This window comes from Cryptotermes secundus, unplaced genomic scaffold (genome assembly GCF_002891405.2).
Source record: "Cryptotermes secundus unplaced genomic scaffold, Csec_1.0 scaffold117, whole genome shotgun sequence".
Classification (NCBI taxonomy): domain Eukaryota; kingdom Metazoa; phylum Arthropoda; class Insecta; order Blattodea; family Kalotermitidae; genus Cryptotermes; species Cryptotermes secundus.
The window spans coordinates 1,834,923-1,852,618 of NW_019737981.1; the positions used below are offsets into that span (position 1 = coordinate 1,834,923).

The following is a 17,696-nucleotide window of genomic DNA, read 5'->3' on the forward strand; positions in this document are numbered from 1 at the left end:
TTTATCTAAAACAACTCTTCGGAGGCTGGACTCTACCTCCGTCCTCAAGTAAAAAGCCTGCTTAGTTGCGTCCAGTTGACAGAACTAGTCACAGTCTCCGGGAATAAGATCTAGCTGTATCGAGGTGGGCCTAACTGAGCAGGCGTTTTACCTCAAGACAGAGACAAAGTTCAATTTCAGAAAAGCTGTTTTAAATAAACAAAAAGAGGGGCATGTATAACGTACAAAAAGTCAATCATTGTACATAAACTATCGAATCAACTGCCTGCCTAACTACTTACGAAGTAACTATGTATCGATAGAGGCGCGGGGTAGCTTAGTTGGTTGAGGCACTATGCTACAAGCCGGAAGGTCGCAGGTTAGATTCCCGATTGAATTTTTCAATTGACCTAATCCATCGAGCCGCACTATGGCCCTGGGATCTACTCAGTCTCTAACAGAAATTAATACCAGGAATCTTCCTGGTGAGGGGGGGGGGTAAAAGGCGGCCGGCGCTTAAGGCTGACAACCTTACTGCCATCTGTGATCCGATTGTCTAGACAAAATGTGGGAGCCTCGATGTCTCACACCCCTATGGATCTCCACGGCCTCTTACAGGGATAGCTTTACCTTTTATGTATCCATAGCTCATTGTTAAATGTATAACTACGAGCGCTTACCTAACCAGTTCTGACCTGAGTATCTGAATACTAACAGGTAAGAGACTATATCTATGAACTACATAATATCCTTCCCTGATGAATTCTGTATTATTTGGCTAACAGAAAAATTACCTTCTGCCATAAAACCGCACAGTTTCGGTAAGAATCAGATCACAGACAGCACAAAAACTTGTTTCGTTGCAGATGAGAGGGTATCTTGCATCACAGCCGTCCATTTGCTTTTACCTTCAACATTAAAGACAGTACGCGATCAAGTCAAGGAGGATGAGGTGGGCAGGTCATGTAGCATGAATGGGGGCGACGAGGAATGCGTATAGGATATTGGTGGGAAAGCCAGAAGGAAAGAGACCACAGGGAAGACCAAGGCGTAGGTGGGTGGACAATATTAGAATGGATCTTAGAGAGATAGGATGGGATGGTATGGATTGGATAAATCTGGCTCAGGAGAGGGACCAGTGGAGGGCTCTTGTGAACACGGTAATGAACCTTCGGGTTCCATAAAACTCTGGGAAATTCTTGAGTGACTGCAGAATTGGCGGCTCCTCAAGAAGGGCTCAGCTGCGTGAGTAAGTAAGTAAGTACGCCAAAGGCTACAGATCACATGAATATGTTTGTTAATTATCCAGTATTCGATTAGACCATTGAAGCATAACTATAATGTAATTTCAAACTGAAAACCTGGGTAAGTTGTTTCTTCCGAATTTCCGAATTACTGCTGATGATAAACTATGAACTTACCTGTGTCTTTCCTTTGTCATAATATGAGTTTATCTTTACATAAATTTATTATTTCACATCCAGTAAACAGTACAGGGTTCGCTCTCATTGATTTCTGGCTTATGTAATGACGCTTTTAAACAGACTTTATCCAGTGGCATAGAAAGACAAGCTGCTTGTGAATGTCTGTCTTCGGCTGCTTCCATTCCTGAAGGAGTAACAGCTTAAGGTTAACTCATCAAGTGATGTGTGTACACCCTCTAAATTGCTTAACTAGCTGACAGATATTCAAGAATTTTTGCTTGAATATCATGTCGATAGAGGAAACTCAAAGCTTCTAAATTCTAGTCTCCTACAATGAATAACATGGCGAGCAAAAACCTATGGACTGGGAACGACAAGTGCCTAGTTTAATACGGCGTTCTGAAATGAAGTGTGGGAATAGATGTTCGAAAAAATGGGACTTTCTTTATTTCTTTCCTTAGTACGTAAAACAACATGGCTGCCGTGCGAAGTATTCATTTAGCTTTCAGCTTCAGTTCCTTAACAAGGGGACTACATGAATTTGAAAGAGAAAATCTTGTATGAAGATAAATTACCAGCTTGCCTACAAACTACGTAAACAGGTTTCATTGTAAGTAAAAAAATTACTAACATGGCGGCAGTGCGAAACATTTAGGTTACATTCGACGAATAGGACATACACGTACAAATTGTATGCGCCTGCGTATAGCGGCCTCCGTAGTCTAGGGGTAACTTTCCCACCTCATGACTCAAGGTACGCGGGTTCAAACCCGCGTACCTTGAGTCCACCGGGAGGGACTTTAAGCCGTGGTTCCCGTGTCATAGATTTACTGCACGTAAAGGAACCTCATGTCTCTAGGAGACCTCTGAGCAAAATTATTAGGTAAAAACTTTCCCGCCCAAGTAGTTTCCAATGCTTCTGGTAGATGGGGGAAGTATCAAAGGTACCGAGGGCCGACCTCGTTGGCTCAACGGGCTGATAGCACGCACCGTCTACCGGTATGGTATGGGGACAGTAGAAATTAAAGGGGAACACACAATGGACCAATAACTGGTCTAAGTGCATGGGGAAACCCACCCCCTCCAATAATAATAATAATAATAATAATAATGCGCCTGCGTAAAATAAGCATACGTTCTTCTAAAGAAGGATACGGAAAAATTATAAATACAAGAGCAATAACAACGTTCGTAACATATTTATAATTGCAATAAATAAAAATATCTATATTTCTTAAAACCGTTTTGATCCCCTAACTTACGTTAGCTAAATACATAACACAAACAGAAACTTTGTTTGTATATGCTGTAGGAAAATAAACACTGTGATTTTCGCCCAGAACTCCTTGTTGATTAACTCGATAACTTCGACTTGAGCTTCATGTAAAGTAGGGGTTCTATTGGACCGATATTAACTGATTCTAAATTCAGTGTGGAGTCGTTACTCAAGGTTGAAAATACCGTAAGTAATTTTGAAAATGAAACATGAAGGCACACACCGAAGAAATTATCTCCGAAGTTTGACTTTATTTTATTATTCACTGGAAAGGTAAAACTATCCCTGTAACAAACCGTGAAGGCCCATAGGATTGTGAGGTTTCGAGGCTCCCAAATTTTCTCTAGACAATCGGCTCACATATGGCGGTAATGTTGTCAGACCTTCGCGTCGGCCGCCCTTTACCTCCCTGGAAGTTTCCTGGTACTCATTTCTGTTAGAAACTGCGTCGACATAAGGACCATAATGCGGATAGAAGGATTAAGTAGATTGAAAAAAAATTACCTGATCGGCACTCGAACCCTGGACCTTCCGGCTTGTAGGATATTGCCTCAACCAACTACGCTGCCGCATGTTACTGGAAAGACTACACCAAAATACCAGGGAAACATAACGTTTCTGTACTTTCTGAAATGCCTGTGGGTGAAACAAGGTTACGAAATTGAAATTTCCCTCAGCGTCGGAGCAATTACTGTTACAAAACCGAAATATCCCGCAGCTTACATTCCGAGGATTTGCTGCGCTAAACGATTCGCACTTGTCCCTTACCTAATTATTTCCCCGCATGGAGCTCTCTGTATTCAATCAAACTGGAATTTGTTTCGTGCATGTATCCCTCTGTGATGGACCAGTAATACCTGCTGTCACTGTTCTGTTGACACTCTGAAGCCTGTCAGAGTGTCTGCGGTGACCACTGGCTAACTGACTTATCAGGTAACTGACTGACTGGATGCCTAGTTGGCTGATCACAAAAACGACTCAATAAATGGCTGCTTAATAAATTAGATAACTAATTGTCTTGTTGACAGTTTGGTGACTGACTGGCAAGCTAATGGCTGATCACATAACTGTGATTATTATTATTATTATTATTATTTATTTATTTATTTAGGATAAATGGATCCCACGACAGTTCTAGACGCGATGGTGGCGAATAAAAGAGTCCTCTCCCGTTTGGTGCATAAAACAACGTTTCTTATTCCGAACTGCCAACCGTTATTTGCTGGAACTAAAAAATTATGAATTTGTGTCATGCCTTCTTAGAGAACAAAGTTGGAAGCCGTTTTCCAGTCTGTTTTATGTCAAATCTGTTCTTTCTTACTTTGCATTCCTCACTGTATCATGTCTCGAATATTCAACACCACCAATAGCAAAGCCTGCAAGAGGACATGATCATGAGACATGTCCAAAAGCCTTCGCCTGACGTCTGCAGCGTTAGATTTGAGGCTCTCACGGCGGTGACTATGAAGAACGCCGTCTTCTGGGATGTTAATCCGTGTATATCTTGTGTGAACCGACGTGTCAGATAAACGTATCGCCTCCACCTTCAAGGCAGAAAAATCCCCGAACGAGGAACCAGCGTAAGCAGGTGGCTGCAGACTTCAGCTTTCAAATTATGACGTTCTTTATTAGGCAGTTCTCTTCAGGTTCCTGCTATTTACTCTGTCTTTCGTCAGCAAATTTTCTTCAGCATTCTGTTCTCAGTTACCCTCATTTTCTTTTCACTTTTATGTCGAGAGCAAGATCAGAGGAACTTATGTTATTACAGGATAAATTTTAACATATTTGGGGGGGGGGCATGCCATAGCTCAAGCGGTTAGTCTTTGGTTTCCCACCGCGGCGGCCCAGGTTCGATCCCGGGTCTGGTCAAGTGGGATTTGTGGCGGACAAAGTGGTGCTGGGGCAGATTTTCTCCTAGTACTTCGGTTTCTCCTGCCAATCTTCAGTCCACCAATTGCTCCACAGTCACCCCTCACCTATCATCTGGGGCTATCATCTAGTTTTAGTCCCTTAGTTCAGCGAAACACTCTTTGTTTGCGTGGTGCATTTCAGTGCTCTGAAGGGTTAGACCTTCAGTTTTCAATTCTACTCACACAACAGACACGGCGTCATATGAAAGTGACAGTGATGTCTTAGTTAGCAGAACTATACATAAATATTTCACTCGGTTACGGATGTCATTTTTCACGTTCGGAAAATATATCTTTCTATATGTTGCACATTTTGCAAAGGGGTTTCACCATAAAGAACTTCAAGCTTCTAACATCTAAGGCTGATGTTCTTATCACAGCATATTGTACGGCAGACATACTAGTTCTAATACTGGGGTGACTGCAATGGCTAGAAATTCACACCGAGTTTAATTCGAATCAGATATTGTGTATATAATATTAACGTGTGTATCCAGGGACAGAGAGAGTCGGTTAACTAATGGGTTCAAAGAAAGGCACTGTGTTCATTTGAAACCTTGCGAGTAGAGAACGTAAGGAATAGACGCCTCAACAAGTCTATTTACTGCCACACAAAGCGAATAACACAACGACGTCACAAGTGACTGATCTCAGCGTCACTCTTCTTTTCTCATATCTCTCTGACAAGTGCTGCGCTCTATTCATGTTCCTAGATATCCTCGCGGCCATTTCTTTAATTTTCCGCTCTGTAACGTCGTTATGCAAGGTTCAACCGGCATCCACTGCCTCGCGTCGTGAGACCTGCTCGGATCCGTTTAGTTTTCCTTTCGTCTCAAATAATTTCTGTTATTAAATAGAGTGTACGATACGTTCTCATGCACAAGTACCAAGAAGGATGTGGCCGAAACGGGGGCGCAATTCTGTGATTCTTTCCCACTCCCTAAAACAGTAATTCCTTGAAAATGTTGCTTTAAGCAACTGCATGGATGAATTTATGCATTGGTGAACGACTGAATATGTACAAGAATGGAGGAAATAATAAGAAATAAACGATGCGAGAGCCGGTCATTATAGCCGAGCGGTCTAAGGTATGTACTGTCTTCGCTCGCTTGGAAACCGGGATCGTGGGTTCGAATCCCACTCAGGGCATGGATGTTTAGTTTGTGTGTGTGCGTTTTTCTGTGTTTGTGTACAGGTAGAGGCCTTGCGACGAGCTGATCACCCGCCCAAGGAGTCCTGCCGAATGTGTAAGATCTAGAGAAACCGAAGTGAACGGAGAAGTTCATGGAGGTAGGCCTAGGCCCACTGGGGCTGTAGTGCCAAGGGAAAAAAAATAAAACGATGCGAGAACGGAAGAATGGATGAATGGATTGGACTGGAGAAATGAACGGATGTAATGTTGGACTCATGGCTGGACTGATGGGCATGTGGGTGATAAAATAATGTAATTGTGAATGGACTTGTGGTTGCAGGGATGGATGCAGTAATGTACTCGGTGCTGGTTGGACGGAATGGATGGGCGAGCGAGTAGCTTGATGCAAGAATGGATTGATGAACGGACCGATGAGTGAATGCGAATTGATGGGTGCAGTAACGGATGGGTAGAATGACAGATGGAAGAACAGATTAACACAAGAGTGGACTGATGTATGGATTCAGGGGCGAATTGATAATGTCACATATTACTGACTACGATGTATACATGGGGTTTGGATTGATAATCGGAGTTATTGAACATTTATAACTAGTAACTACAAATAACTATAACACACACTGTCTTTTTAGTGTGTTATAGTTTCATTTGTCGTTGCTTGGCAGCGGCTTTAATAATTGGGATCCTATGTAAGATTTGAGGCTTTCACGGCGGTGACTATGAAGAAAGCAGTCTTTTGGGATTTGACACCGTGTATAAGTGGTGTTAACCGACGTTTCGGAGGAACGTATCGCCTCCATCTTCAGGGTAGAAGAAAATATAAGAATTCTGCACGCTTGCAGAATTCTTATATTTTCTTCTACCCTGAAGATGGAGGCGATATGTTCCTCCGAAACGTCGGTTAACACCACTTATACACGGTGCCAAATCCCAAAAGACTGCTTTCTTCTTAATTGGGATCATACTTCGTATTCACGAGCAAACACAAATCAACATCTACCAATAACATATAGATAGAGAGACAAATTTGATGGGTGGTATATTCGTAGGTTAACGTAGGGCCTACTTCTGGGTGAGAAAGTAATCTATTGCCATTGTCGCCTCAGAGTAGCTGTTATGGTTTTCAAGATTTTCTTGATTCAAGTCACCACTGTTGGATTTTAACGTGATGCAGTATTTCAATAGCAGGGGTGCAATATATTTTTAAATGTTTGTACGGTGATAGAGCTAAACAAATTGTATCAGAAAACATTTTAATGTCTACGCAGTGCAACAGGATGATGCGATTTGATATTAATACTACATTTTAATGTGGTAAGAGTTAAAGGAATTGTGAAAGGGTGTCCGTCAAATTCCTTGCAATGGTAATCCTTTCCGGTTAAAATTATGCACAGAAAGGTTCCCCTCCATTGTGTAATTATTAATCAATGGTTCTTTGCGCCATTTTTCTATGGATGAGAGCGTTTAAAATAAAGTAGTAATCGTATTTGTTCGTGGCAGAAATTCTTGTGTGAATGTACATGAAATTATATATGAAACTACATAAAAAAGCTGAAACAATATGTGTGACGTAATAACACAAGAAAACGTTTAAGTGAGAAAAAAATATGAGCAAATAAGAAAAACTATATCAGGGTCGACACGCAAAACCCTTGGAATCATTATTCAAGAGTATTTACAATAAAATTGTGAGAGATCGTCTTCAGTTTTAAAAAATCATAACTTACAAGGAACAAAATTGCGAAAGCAAACATTTTCTTAAGCCCATTCTTCTCCTATCACAATAGTTCATGGAGTCACAAACTCTTTGAGATGTCAAACACCGACAGACACGACCAGCCAGCTTCCTTATAATTTCTGGAACTCCTGACATATCCCACGTCCAATTTTACCGGACGAAGAATTAAAATTTGTTTCCCGCACTGCTCTGTCTGTCTGTCTGTCTCGAGGCGCATTAGCTTGAAGGCTGGTCTGTTAATATTTATAACGTACCATAGAGATACAGCAAAACGTTGTTTTGTTTTCCGACAGTAGCGACCCTAACGTGTACAATATTAAACCAAATTAACATTCTGCATCAAAACAGTGTGGCTACAGTGGATGCCTCCCCGTCTTGCGTTCTGGAGGTCCTTTTTCTCAACCCGAAGAGTGGATACATTCACTGCCGCTCTGTACAGCATGTCCATGTCTTTTTCCTTTCAATTCTCTATTTTCATATTAAAAGGTAAAGTACTCCCTGTGCCTGAAGTAATTACGTATGGGAGAGTGGGTGTATAAATTCGTGTTCTCTTGACCTCAGCACTAGTTGGAGGTGAGTGGAGAGATTCACGCCCCGGCCGCTTTACTACCAGAGAAGGAGACCCCGGTATCCACTGGATAGGATGCTGTCTGTGCCCTAGAACATTCAAGGCTGACTAGAAGTATGCTTGCATATAAGAGACAAAATCTTCAGATCATTCTGCACAAATTAGCGATTTTTGTCTATCAAAGGAATATCTGCCGCGTTGACGGCTGGTCAGTCGTTTGTGTCATAGTCCCCTGCTCTTCATAGCGTTTCTGTTTAGCGCCTGTGTTTTGTAATCTGTGACTTTTTTCGACGACGCCGAGCTCTCTGTCTTCTATCTTTCGGCGTTGAAATGGTGGCGAAAAATGGGGTATTGCTGTACGGGTCTTCTTTGATGTCTCATATCGTTGTTAATTTTAGGTTAAGTGACTGTGCGTAATAAATTGAACTACAATTTTAAGACTTATTTTTGAGTATTTAAGAATGGTATTACTTTACATTCTAACCAGCGATTCAGATTACAGAAAGTAAAGTAAAGCTATTCCTGTACCAGGCCGTGAAGGCCCATAGGGTTATGAGACGTTGAGGGTCCCACATTATCTAGACAGTCGGCTCAAAGATGGCGGTAAGGTTGTCAGCCCAGTATTATCTACTGGGATATAGCCCCATGAAGTCTGTTGAAAGTCAATCGACGTTTCGGAGGAACACATCGCCTCCATTTTCAGGGTCGAAGAATAAGCCGAGCAAGGTACTAACGTGAAGGCAGGTGGCAGTAGAGTTGCCACCTGCTACATTGCCTTTTATCCAACAAGTAGAACTTTTCGTAACAACTGCTGTGACAACCTCAAATCCAGCTTTGCTTGTATTTGGCGAATTCTTGTAACGAAGGGATACAAAGTGAAATCCCCTCACTTTTTGGCCCCTGCGACTGCACGGATGCCGCAACTGTGAGATGCTACATTCATGTGGTAAAGCGGACAATTAACTACCAAGTTAGAGTGGGGTTTTATTGTACTCAAGAACCCTGCTATTATTATGCCAACCACAGCGGCCGCGCGATCTAAGGCATGAACTGTCTTCGCTCGCTCGAACGCTGGGACCATGGGCTTGAACCTCACTCATGGCATGTGTATGTGTTTATTCTGTCTTTGTGTTAGGTAACGGCCCTGCGACAGGCTGATCACTCGTCCAAGGTGTTCTACCGTCTGTGTAAAAAATTATTACGAAACTGAAGAAGCGGCCCGACAAAGGGCTGTAGAGCCATTGATGGATGAATTATTATTATTATTATTATTGTAAGATTTGAGGCTTTCACGGCGGTGACTATGAAGAAAGCAGTCTTCATTATTATTATTATTATTATTATTATTATCATTATTCATTATGTTTTCTGACAACGTATTCTTGTAATTTTAGTACTGTACTCAATACAAAGCCTAGGTCTCTTCCCCTGAAGTTTTTAAAGCAAAATCTTGACATATTCCACGCATATGATAAGTCCACTTATCTCATTCTGCTTGAAAAATTTTGTCTTTTTGGACGTAACGCTGTGCACTCCGTTGGAAGTCAACCAGAGTTTCGGAGGATCATGTCGCCTCCATCTTCATCGCCGGAGAATAAGCCAAGTAAGGGACGAGCATGAAGCAGGTAGCAAACAAAAGCTCTGTTTATTTCTCCGAAACATCGGTTGACTTTCAGCGGAGTACACGTGCAGTGCGTTATATCCCAGAAGACTGTGAGGTCTGCTCGCTGCCCGCAGGATGCTGCGAGGTGGGTCCCTGGCTTCTGACTGGATGGAAGATACGTCATGCCGCGGCACCACGCACAACTTCAAGGTGGGGATATACGGCTGGCGCAAGAGATGCCTCTACCTGCTCATACTGGGATTGCTGGTCATGGTGATCGTGAACCTTGCCCTCACGCTCTGGGTACTCAAGGTTATGGAATTCTCATCCGTAAGTAAGAAGAAGGAGAGGATGACTCTTCTCGTCTGCCATCTAGAAACTTAAAAACAAAAATATATATATAATTTAGCCTGTAGTTTTGTATGGGCATGAAACTTGGTCTCTTGCATTAAGGGAAGAACAGGGTGGTGAGGCGAATATTTTGACCGAAGAGGGATGAAGTGACAGGAGGTTGTAGAAAACTGTATAATGAGGGGTTTCATAACTTTTATTCTTCGCCAGATATGATTAAGAATGATCAAGTCAAGGAGGATGAGATAGCAGGGCATGTAGCACGAATGGGGGAGAAAAGGAATGCATATAGGGTTTTGTTGGAAAATCCAGAAAGCAAGACGCCATTAGGAGTACTTAGACATAGCTGTAATGATAATACTGAAATGGATCTTAGAGAAGTAGAATTTGGTGGTATGGAGTAAATTCAGCTGGCTAGGGAAAGGAACTAGTGGATTACTGTTTTGAACACGGTAATGAACCTTCGGTTTCCATGAAATACTGGGAAAATCTTGAGCAGCTGTGCGACTGTGGGTTCTTAAGAAGGACTCAACTCCATGGAGATAGTCAGTCAGTCGGTCCGGGACTCTAGGTTGCACGTGACGAGAAGTGAGAAGCAATATAGCAAGAAATGACGGGGCATTGGTTGCAACTGTATTGTTGGGGGTGCTGAGGATGACACATTGTACGTAACTAGGGCCCTTTTACTGCCCACACACGCACTACAATTCTAATCTCAGGAATTACACTTGATCAGATCCATTCACAATTTACTGTAAACGGACATATCTGATAACATAGAGAGTAATGTACTTCAACGAAGAGACGGCGAGGCAAGTGGCGGGGAAAATTGGTCGGCTTTAACCTGACTACTATTCGTATAGGGATGCACTGAGCTTCAATGTACCAGTGGCAAGAGACGCCAGTAAATTATGCTGACGTTTTCAGCTTTTACGTTGCACACGGTCAGGCCTTCGAATTTAGCTAGCCTTCTCTTAGTTGAGGGTAGTGATTTGTACTAGGGAATGTGCTGTAGTATATTTTTGGATTTCGGTTATAAGTCGCGTCGTTTGTTGATGTTTCCCAACATTTCTGCAACTTCACTGTTGCAGTTCGACGCAGCCTGTTTCCGAATGTCAAAGTTACACATTAAATTCCATCAGCGTGAACCTAGGCAACGGTTGAAGATATTATTAAGTTCTATAGTCGTAAACGCAAGAAAAGAAAAATGTTTCTAGATCCGTCTGCATAGCGCGGTTCATGTGGAAACAACTGTGTTATTGTCAAATGTTCGGTCTAACGTAGTCTGTTGACATTTTCGGACACGTGTACACAAAATATTTTCACATCAGCCAAATGTTTAGGTAAAAAAAGTTGTCCCTGTGCTTAACTAATTAAGCACTACACCATGAAGGCGTATTGTGGAGTGGATGTATAGATCCACATTTTCTTGACCTCGACACTAGTTGGGGCGTGGGTGGTCAGCTTCACGCCCTCGCTGCTTTAGCCCCGGGGAAAGAGCCCCCTGCACCCATTGGGTAGGAGGCTGTGTGGGCCCAAGAGCCGGTCTACACGATATGGAGAAGAGAAAATTCTGACCCTACCGGTACTCGAACTTCGACCCCTCTCATGTCCATCCCGTAGCCAGTCGCTATACCAAGTGCGCTACCGCGGGTCCATCAGCCAAATGTTCCCCCCCCCCCTTGGGACTACAGCCCCAGTGGGCCTAGGCCTACCTCCATGAACTTCTCCGTTCACTTCGGTTTTTCTAGATCTTACACATTCGGTAGGACTCCTTGGGCGGGTGATCAGCTCGTCGCAAGGCCTCTACCTGTACACAAACACAAAAACGCGCACACACAAACTAAACATCCATGCCCTGAGTGGGATTCGAACCCACGATCCCGGCTTCCGAGCGAGCGAAGACAGTACATGCCTGAGACCGCTCGGCTACCGTGACCGGCCCCAGCCAAATGTTTAACCGCATAAATTCTGCACTCCTTATATTCTAGCTGTAGCAGTCGAAATTTACTTTTGCCTGAGTTCTGTTCCCGGCAGAGACAGTAATATTCACCTTCGACACCGCTGCGTGCAGACAGACTCTGATATTTTGACGAAACACTCTCGGTTTCTACCACCATTATCTCATTTGCAGAATCACTGTAGATTTCTGTGGCCTAGGTTGTTCTGTTACGCTAATTGAGAGCAAAATTGAATGCTAGACACATTACTACTCACCTTCCTCTTATCGGTACTGCAGGATGTTAAACTACAGAGACAACACAAGACGGAGACACAAACGCTGTTTAAACTCTTTCTTTCCGGTCCCTCGAGGCAACCATTTAGCTAGAGACGAACAAATGACAAGCAAGTTTCGGTATAATTAGGCCCTGAGGCTGATAACGGACGTGACCACAGCGGGTTTGGAGAACAAAACACTGTCAATACAGCTGAACAGCTGGCTTGTTGCTCTAATGCAATTACAATCCAAAGCAAGGCACTTACTAAGAATCCCCGTACACTGTGAACATGTCTCAGAATATATGACGCTCTCGTACATAACTATGGCCCTAGGGGGAGTACCCTGAAGATTATGCCGTATGTAGAATGGATGTCTGCTGTGCTTCGTTCTGGAGATTCCGGCTTCGAATCTCGACCCAATGAGTGGCTACAGGTTGATAAAACGTCATTATATAAACAGATGATGGGATAGGCAGATGTCGCGGCTACACGTTAGCCTAGTACTCGTGAGCTGCTAGGCTGGGCTCTTATCCGGATTAGCAGACTCCGTTACTAAGGTTTTCAGACCCCCTGTGAGGACACCTTGATTGTATCTTGAAATAACCCATCCTCCGGTACTTACCATTCACCATAATCTTCACTTCTGATTCGTAGTTCTGCAGTAGTGTCATCATTACAAAACTAATTGATCATTACTCATTAAATATTCCAACACAAATAATGTATTTTGTGGGTACAATTTCGTTAAGGAAGGAAGCCTTCGTCTTCAAAGAATCAGTGTGCAGCACAATACTTCTTGAGAATCTGATAGTTTCTCAACTGTCCAAAATATTCCCCGCCTTTAATGTAACCAGAAGAATCAATGGTATTATCAAGTGACTATCGACAGGTTTTCGGTTTGGAGATTCGATTTATTGACCACTTTAACAAACGACTCATGACTACACTTAATTACAACGCCATCGCAAATTTAAACAGTACATGGCATTGAGACCAGAAGAATAGATCGGTCAATGTTACATATTCTTCCTAGTTTTCTAGAAGATTCGGCACAACAAAGAAGGGCTGAGATTGATCCGCTGCAAGTCGCTTTGTACACGTAACATAAATATGGAAACACATGAATAATTTGATCACGTTTGTATCCAATTCTGGACAAGACCAGAAATTACAAAATCATAAGCAGCTACTGAATAAATCAACACAACAACTCTATTGAAATATCTTCTCTCTTCGTGTTCAGAAGAGAAACCAGATCAGACTCATACGAGTACATATTACTTTTACTATACCTCTCCAGTCTTCTTGCTTTCTTTCCTTCTTCGTTTATTTCTTCCCTGTAGGCGTATATTTTTCGTTCCTTTAACCATTCAACGTATTTAGATGATGTGGATTATGCTAGACGCCACAGCTATCGTGATGGGGCCGGCATATCCCCACTGCTCAGAACATGTACAGGGTCAATATAAATTGCATATATACGTATATTTTATGCATGTAAAGTACAGGAATAATTTTGATATTAATTAGTAGAGTACACTTGGGAGAATTATCTATCAGTGGACAACTTGTTCACTTTATGAGCCATGGGCGTCGGTAACTATTTGCAGTCAACGTTAAACATTGACTGCCATTCTGCGTAAGGTGCCTGCAGCGATTCTGATAGCAAGCTATCAGAGTTATTCTCTATGGGGGCTGTTCATGAATACATTATCTTTCAGATATCGCCATAGAGGTAATGACAGGGACTGAGATCAGGAGAATGTGGTGTCCAAGACTATCTATAGACAGAATATCCACCAAGATGCTTATTAAAGGCATCCAAAATTGCATTCGCTGTTTGCGATCAAGGCTCATCCTCTTGGAAGAGTGTTTCTTCTGACTGAACACCAGTGCTTTGAGAAACGGAAGAAAGTCTTCAGGAACCTCCAGATAATGATCAGATATCACCGTATAGACGAGAAAAACCGAACATCAAAGATGAGTGGTTAGCACTGGCGAGTCATATTCTGGAGAATCCAGGTTCAAAGCTTATCCCAGAGACTACAGAATTGTCGTTGTTGTTTTTATCGTCTCCGGGAAGATGGTAGGATTGTACCTTGAAGTAGGATATAACACTTGTCACATCCATTCCTTTGCGTTATATACTAATCAGCCGGTCACTTCACGCTATACTATAAGCCCTATGAACTCAGGAATTGAAAACATCGTTAAATGAAACGGTAGTAAGTAAAATGAAACACGCCAAACATGCAAAGAGACGATGTAATGTACGTAATAGCCGGTCACGGTAGCCGAGCGGTCTAAGGCATGCACTGTCTTCGCTCGCTCGGAAGCCGGGATCGTGGGTTCGAATCCCATTCAGGGCATGGATGTTTCTGTGCGTTTTCTGTGTTTGTCTACAGGTAGAGGCCTGGCGACGAGCGGATCACTCGCCCAAGAAGTCCTACCGTATGTGTAAGATCTAGAAAAACCGAAGTGAACGGAGTTCATGGAGGTAGGCCTAGGCCCACTGGGGCTGTAGTGCCAAGGAAAAAAAAATGTATGTAATTGGGTGAGTCATGCAGTTTCCTCATGGAAATAACATAGTCATTGATATCGCATAAACTGGAAGCCTTCAGTCTTCCCTCAGATAACTTCTCCTGAAAAATAATTACCCTGATTCCGAACCATTGTCCTCTTTTCTCAGCTCTAGTTTAAAAAATCCTGGGTTAGATGGCGACTGTGTTTCCATGCAGATCGATTTACAGCATGTTCTTTGTCACGTCCGATATAACTCGTTTTGTACGAACATAAAACGAAACATAAAAATGGATCCGATTTATTCCACAGTATTCATTTTGTACGGTTCAGTTTAATGTATATAGACGTATCACGAAAGCTCAATGTCGGTTTAGATTGCTAGGGTTGTTTTATCTTTTTTTCGGTTTTTGATTTAGAATTATTGTTGAAGGACAGAGGTATCACATTATTTTACATTACTTAATCTTTCTCTTGTCGGTCACAGTTGCCGCGCGGTCTAAGACATGAAATGTCTTCGCCAATTCGAACACTGGGAACGTGGTTTCGATTCCCACACAAGTCACGGATATTTGCGTTTACTCTGTATTTGTGTCGTCCTGTGTAGGTAGCGGCTTTGCGACTGGCTGAATCCCCGTCCAAGGGATCCTACCGTCTGTCCAAGATTAAGAAACTGAAGTGAAATGAAGCGTGCCACGGACGCCCTGCGCTCAAAGTGGGAGGAATAGGAATAAATATATATAACATAGAATCTTTCTCTTGTGTTAGTGTGAAACGAGGTCTCTAACTTCAAGAGAGCAACATAGATTAAGGATATTTGAGGACAGGATGATATGGACCTAAAAAAGAGATAGTGACATTATACAACCATGATCTTTATAATTTGTACCCTCCACCAGATATTAAAATTAGGGTGATCAAATTAAGGAGGATTGAGATGGACTTGATGTTTAGCATGCATGCGGATGCGAGAAACGTATACATAATTCTAATTACAAAACCAGGGTGACTGAGTTCTTTTGGGAGACTTAAATGGAGATGGGCGAATAATATTAAAATAAATCTTAGAGAAGTGGAGCATATTCAGCTGGCATAGGATAGAGACTTATGGCGGTCTCTTGTGAAGACGGCAACGAGAAGGTGTACATTTCTGGAACAGCCTAATGAACATCATGTTCTGAAGGCGTGTGGTCGATGGCGTGATAAAGCAATGTGATCTTATAAGCCTCCTAACAAAAATTAGGAGTGGTGAAATTCACAGAGCCAGTCACAGTAGCCGAGCGGTCTAAGGAATGTACTGTCTTCGCTCGCTTGGAAACCGGGATCATGTGTTCCAATCCCACTCAGGGCATGGATGTTTAGTTTGTGTGTGTGCGTTTTTGTGTGTTTGTGTACAGGTAGAGACCTTGCGACGAGCTGATCACCCGCCCTAGGGGACTGTAGTGTCAAGGAAAAAAAAACACAGAGGGGAGGGTGATATTGTAAGCCTCATAAACATGAAGATTAGAAGGGAATACACAAGCAGGTGGACAAATACAGAAGGATACACAGCAAGGTGATCTCATAAGCCTCCTTATATTTTTCAAAATAAGGATTTTACGCTAAAAGTATGAGTGGAAATAGAGGGGCTATTTGAAGACAGTGATCTGGCATCTGGCTTGAAACACTGAGGGAAATCACAAACGTCATCAGAACAGATAATTTATAGGCCAGGATCAGATTCCAGTGCATTCGAGGATTGCTCTGTTCTGGAGACGGAGATTTTAAGGAAGCAGGCTGAATAGACCGCCACATAAGAGTACGGAAACTGGGAACGAATGAAAACTGGAGAAACATAAGAGAAGGATAATAGTGACTGAAAGTTCTCTGTCCGTCCAGTGTGGCCGAGTATAAGCGGATCACTCTTTGAGTGTGAATCCTGCTATGTCCACTCCTCTGTGCTGAGTGACAAAGATAAGGAGGCTTGACGGTGGGTTATGCTAATAACTCTGCTGTACTCGTACAGTCCGCTTGGCTATTCCGCTGTGCAGTCTGTCCCAAATTCCATTCCAAGGCACATAGCACGGTGTCCACTCCGAACGAAGCCAGCGACTATCCAGAGTCAGGTTTTTAGCTGTTTCCCTAATCCCTCAGTGCGTATAAAGTTTTGAAAAACATGCGACAGCTTCGTCTCCAGTTCTTTCCCCGCCGCCTTCACATTACATCAAGTTAATCATAGCTGTGACGGTGAGCAACGTCACCTGTAGAAGCAGATTCCCAGAAAGACAGACTCAGAGTTAGTTTACGACTGGCGGTCTTGGCGAAAAGACCCTTGAGACTCACATTTGAGGTGACAGTCCTTTATAACAGTAACATCCTCTCTGACAAAAGGATGTGTCTGTCGTTTACAGTTACTGCTGGTCCTCGCCAGCGGATTCATTTTCAGGTTCGAGTCCCGCGGAATTCATGATCATATTTTACTCTCTCAGATCTTAGACTCCCCTAAACTGAAGGTCCAGGTCCCCGTATTCATATCCCCCCCGCACTGGGTTCCCTCTTGGTCGCCTCCTATGACTCACAGGGATACGATGCTGGTATTCATCCACGCTTCTCAGAAAGCGGAAGATGTTAGTAGCTTACTACCGCTGTGTTGCTACTTTATCGAAAACCTTAGACTGCGTCTGAGGGACTCATCAATTATGCTGATTCTTCTAAAGGGAACATTAAAACTACAAGTCTTAAATGCCTGAAGTTTCACCAGTTCCAAATCACTAGTTGCATCACAGCCCAGGTCACTTAATTCAAGTGCAAACTGTTCTAGTCCAGGAGTTATCGATGTTTTATGAACCACGAACCACTTACTTTGTGAATTTTCTTTGGCAAGCAACCTGAATATTAAACGAAATTTTGACTGAAATGGAATAAGAGTAGAATTTAGTCAACAGTTATACATCATAACTTTTAAACCAAAAATA

General features: G+C 42.6%; 1 protein-coding gene across 14 annotated transcripts in view; it reads left to right on the forward strand.

The window, feature by feature from the left end:
• Positions 1 to 17,696, forward strand: part of LOC111870569 (delta-sarcoglycan) — a 451,374-nt gene that overhangs the window by 408,368 nt on the left and 25,310 nt on the right. For all 14 annotated transcript variants that reach the window (XM_023862958.2, XM_023862967.2, XM_023862957.2 and 11 more), the window contains one exon: positions 9,786 to 9,981. In XM_023862958.2, the coding sequence (XP_023718726.1) occupies positions 9,786 to 9,981 (196 nt within the window). The remainder of the gene's footprint in view (positions 1 to 9,785; positions 9,982 to 17,696) is intronic.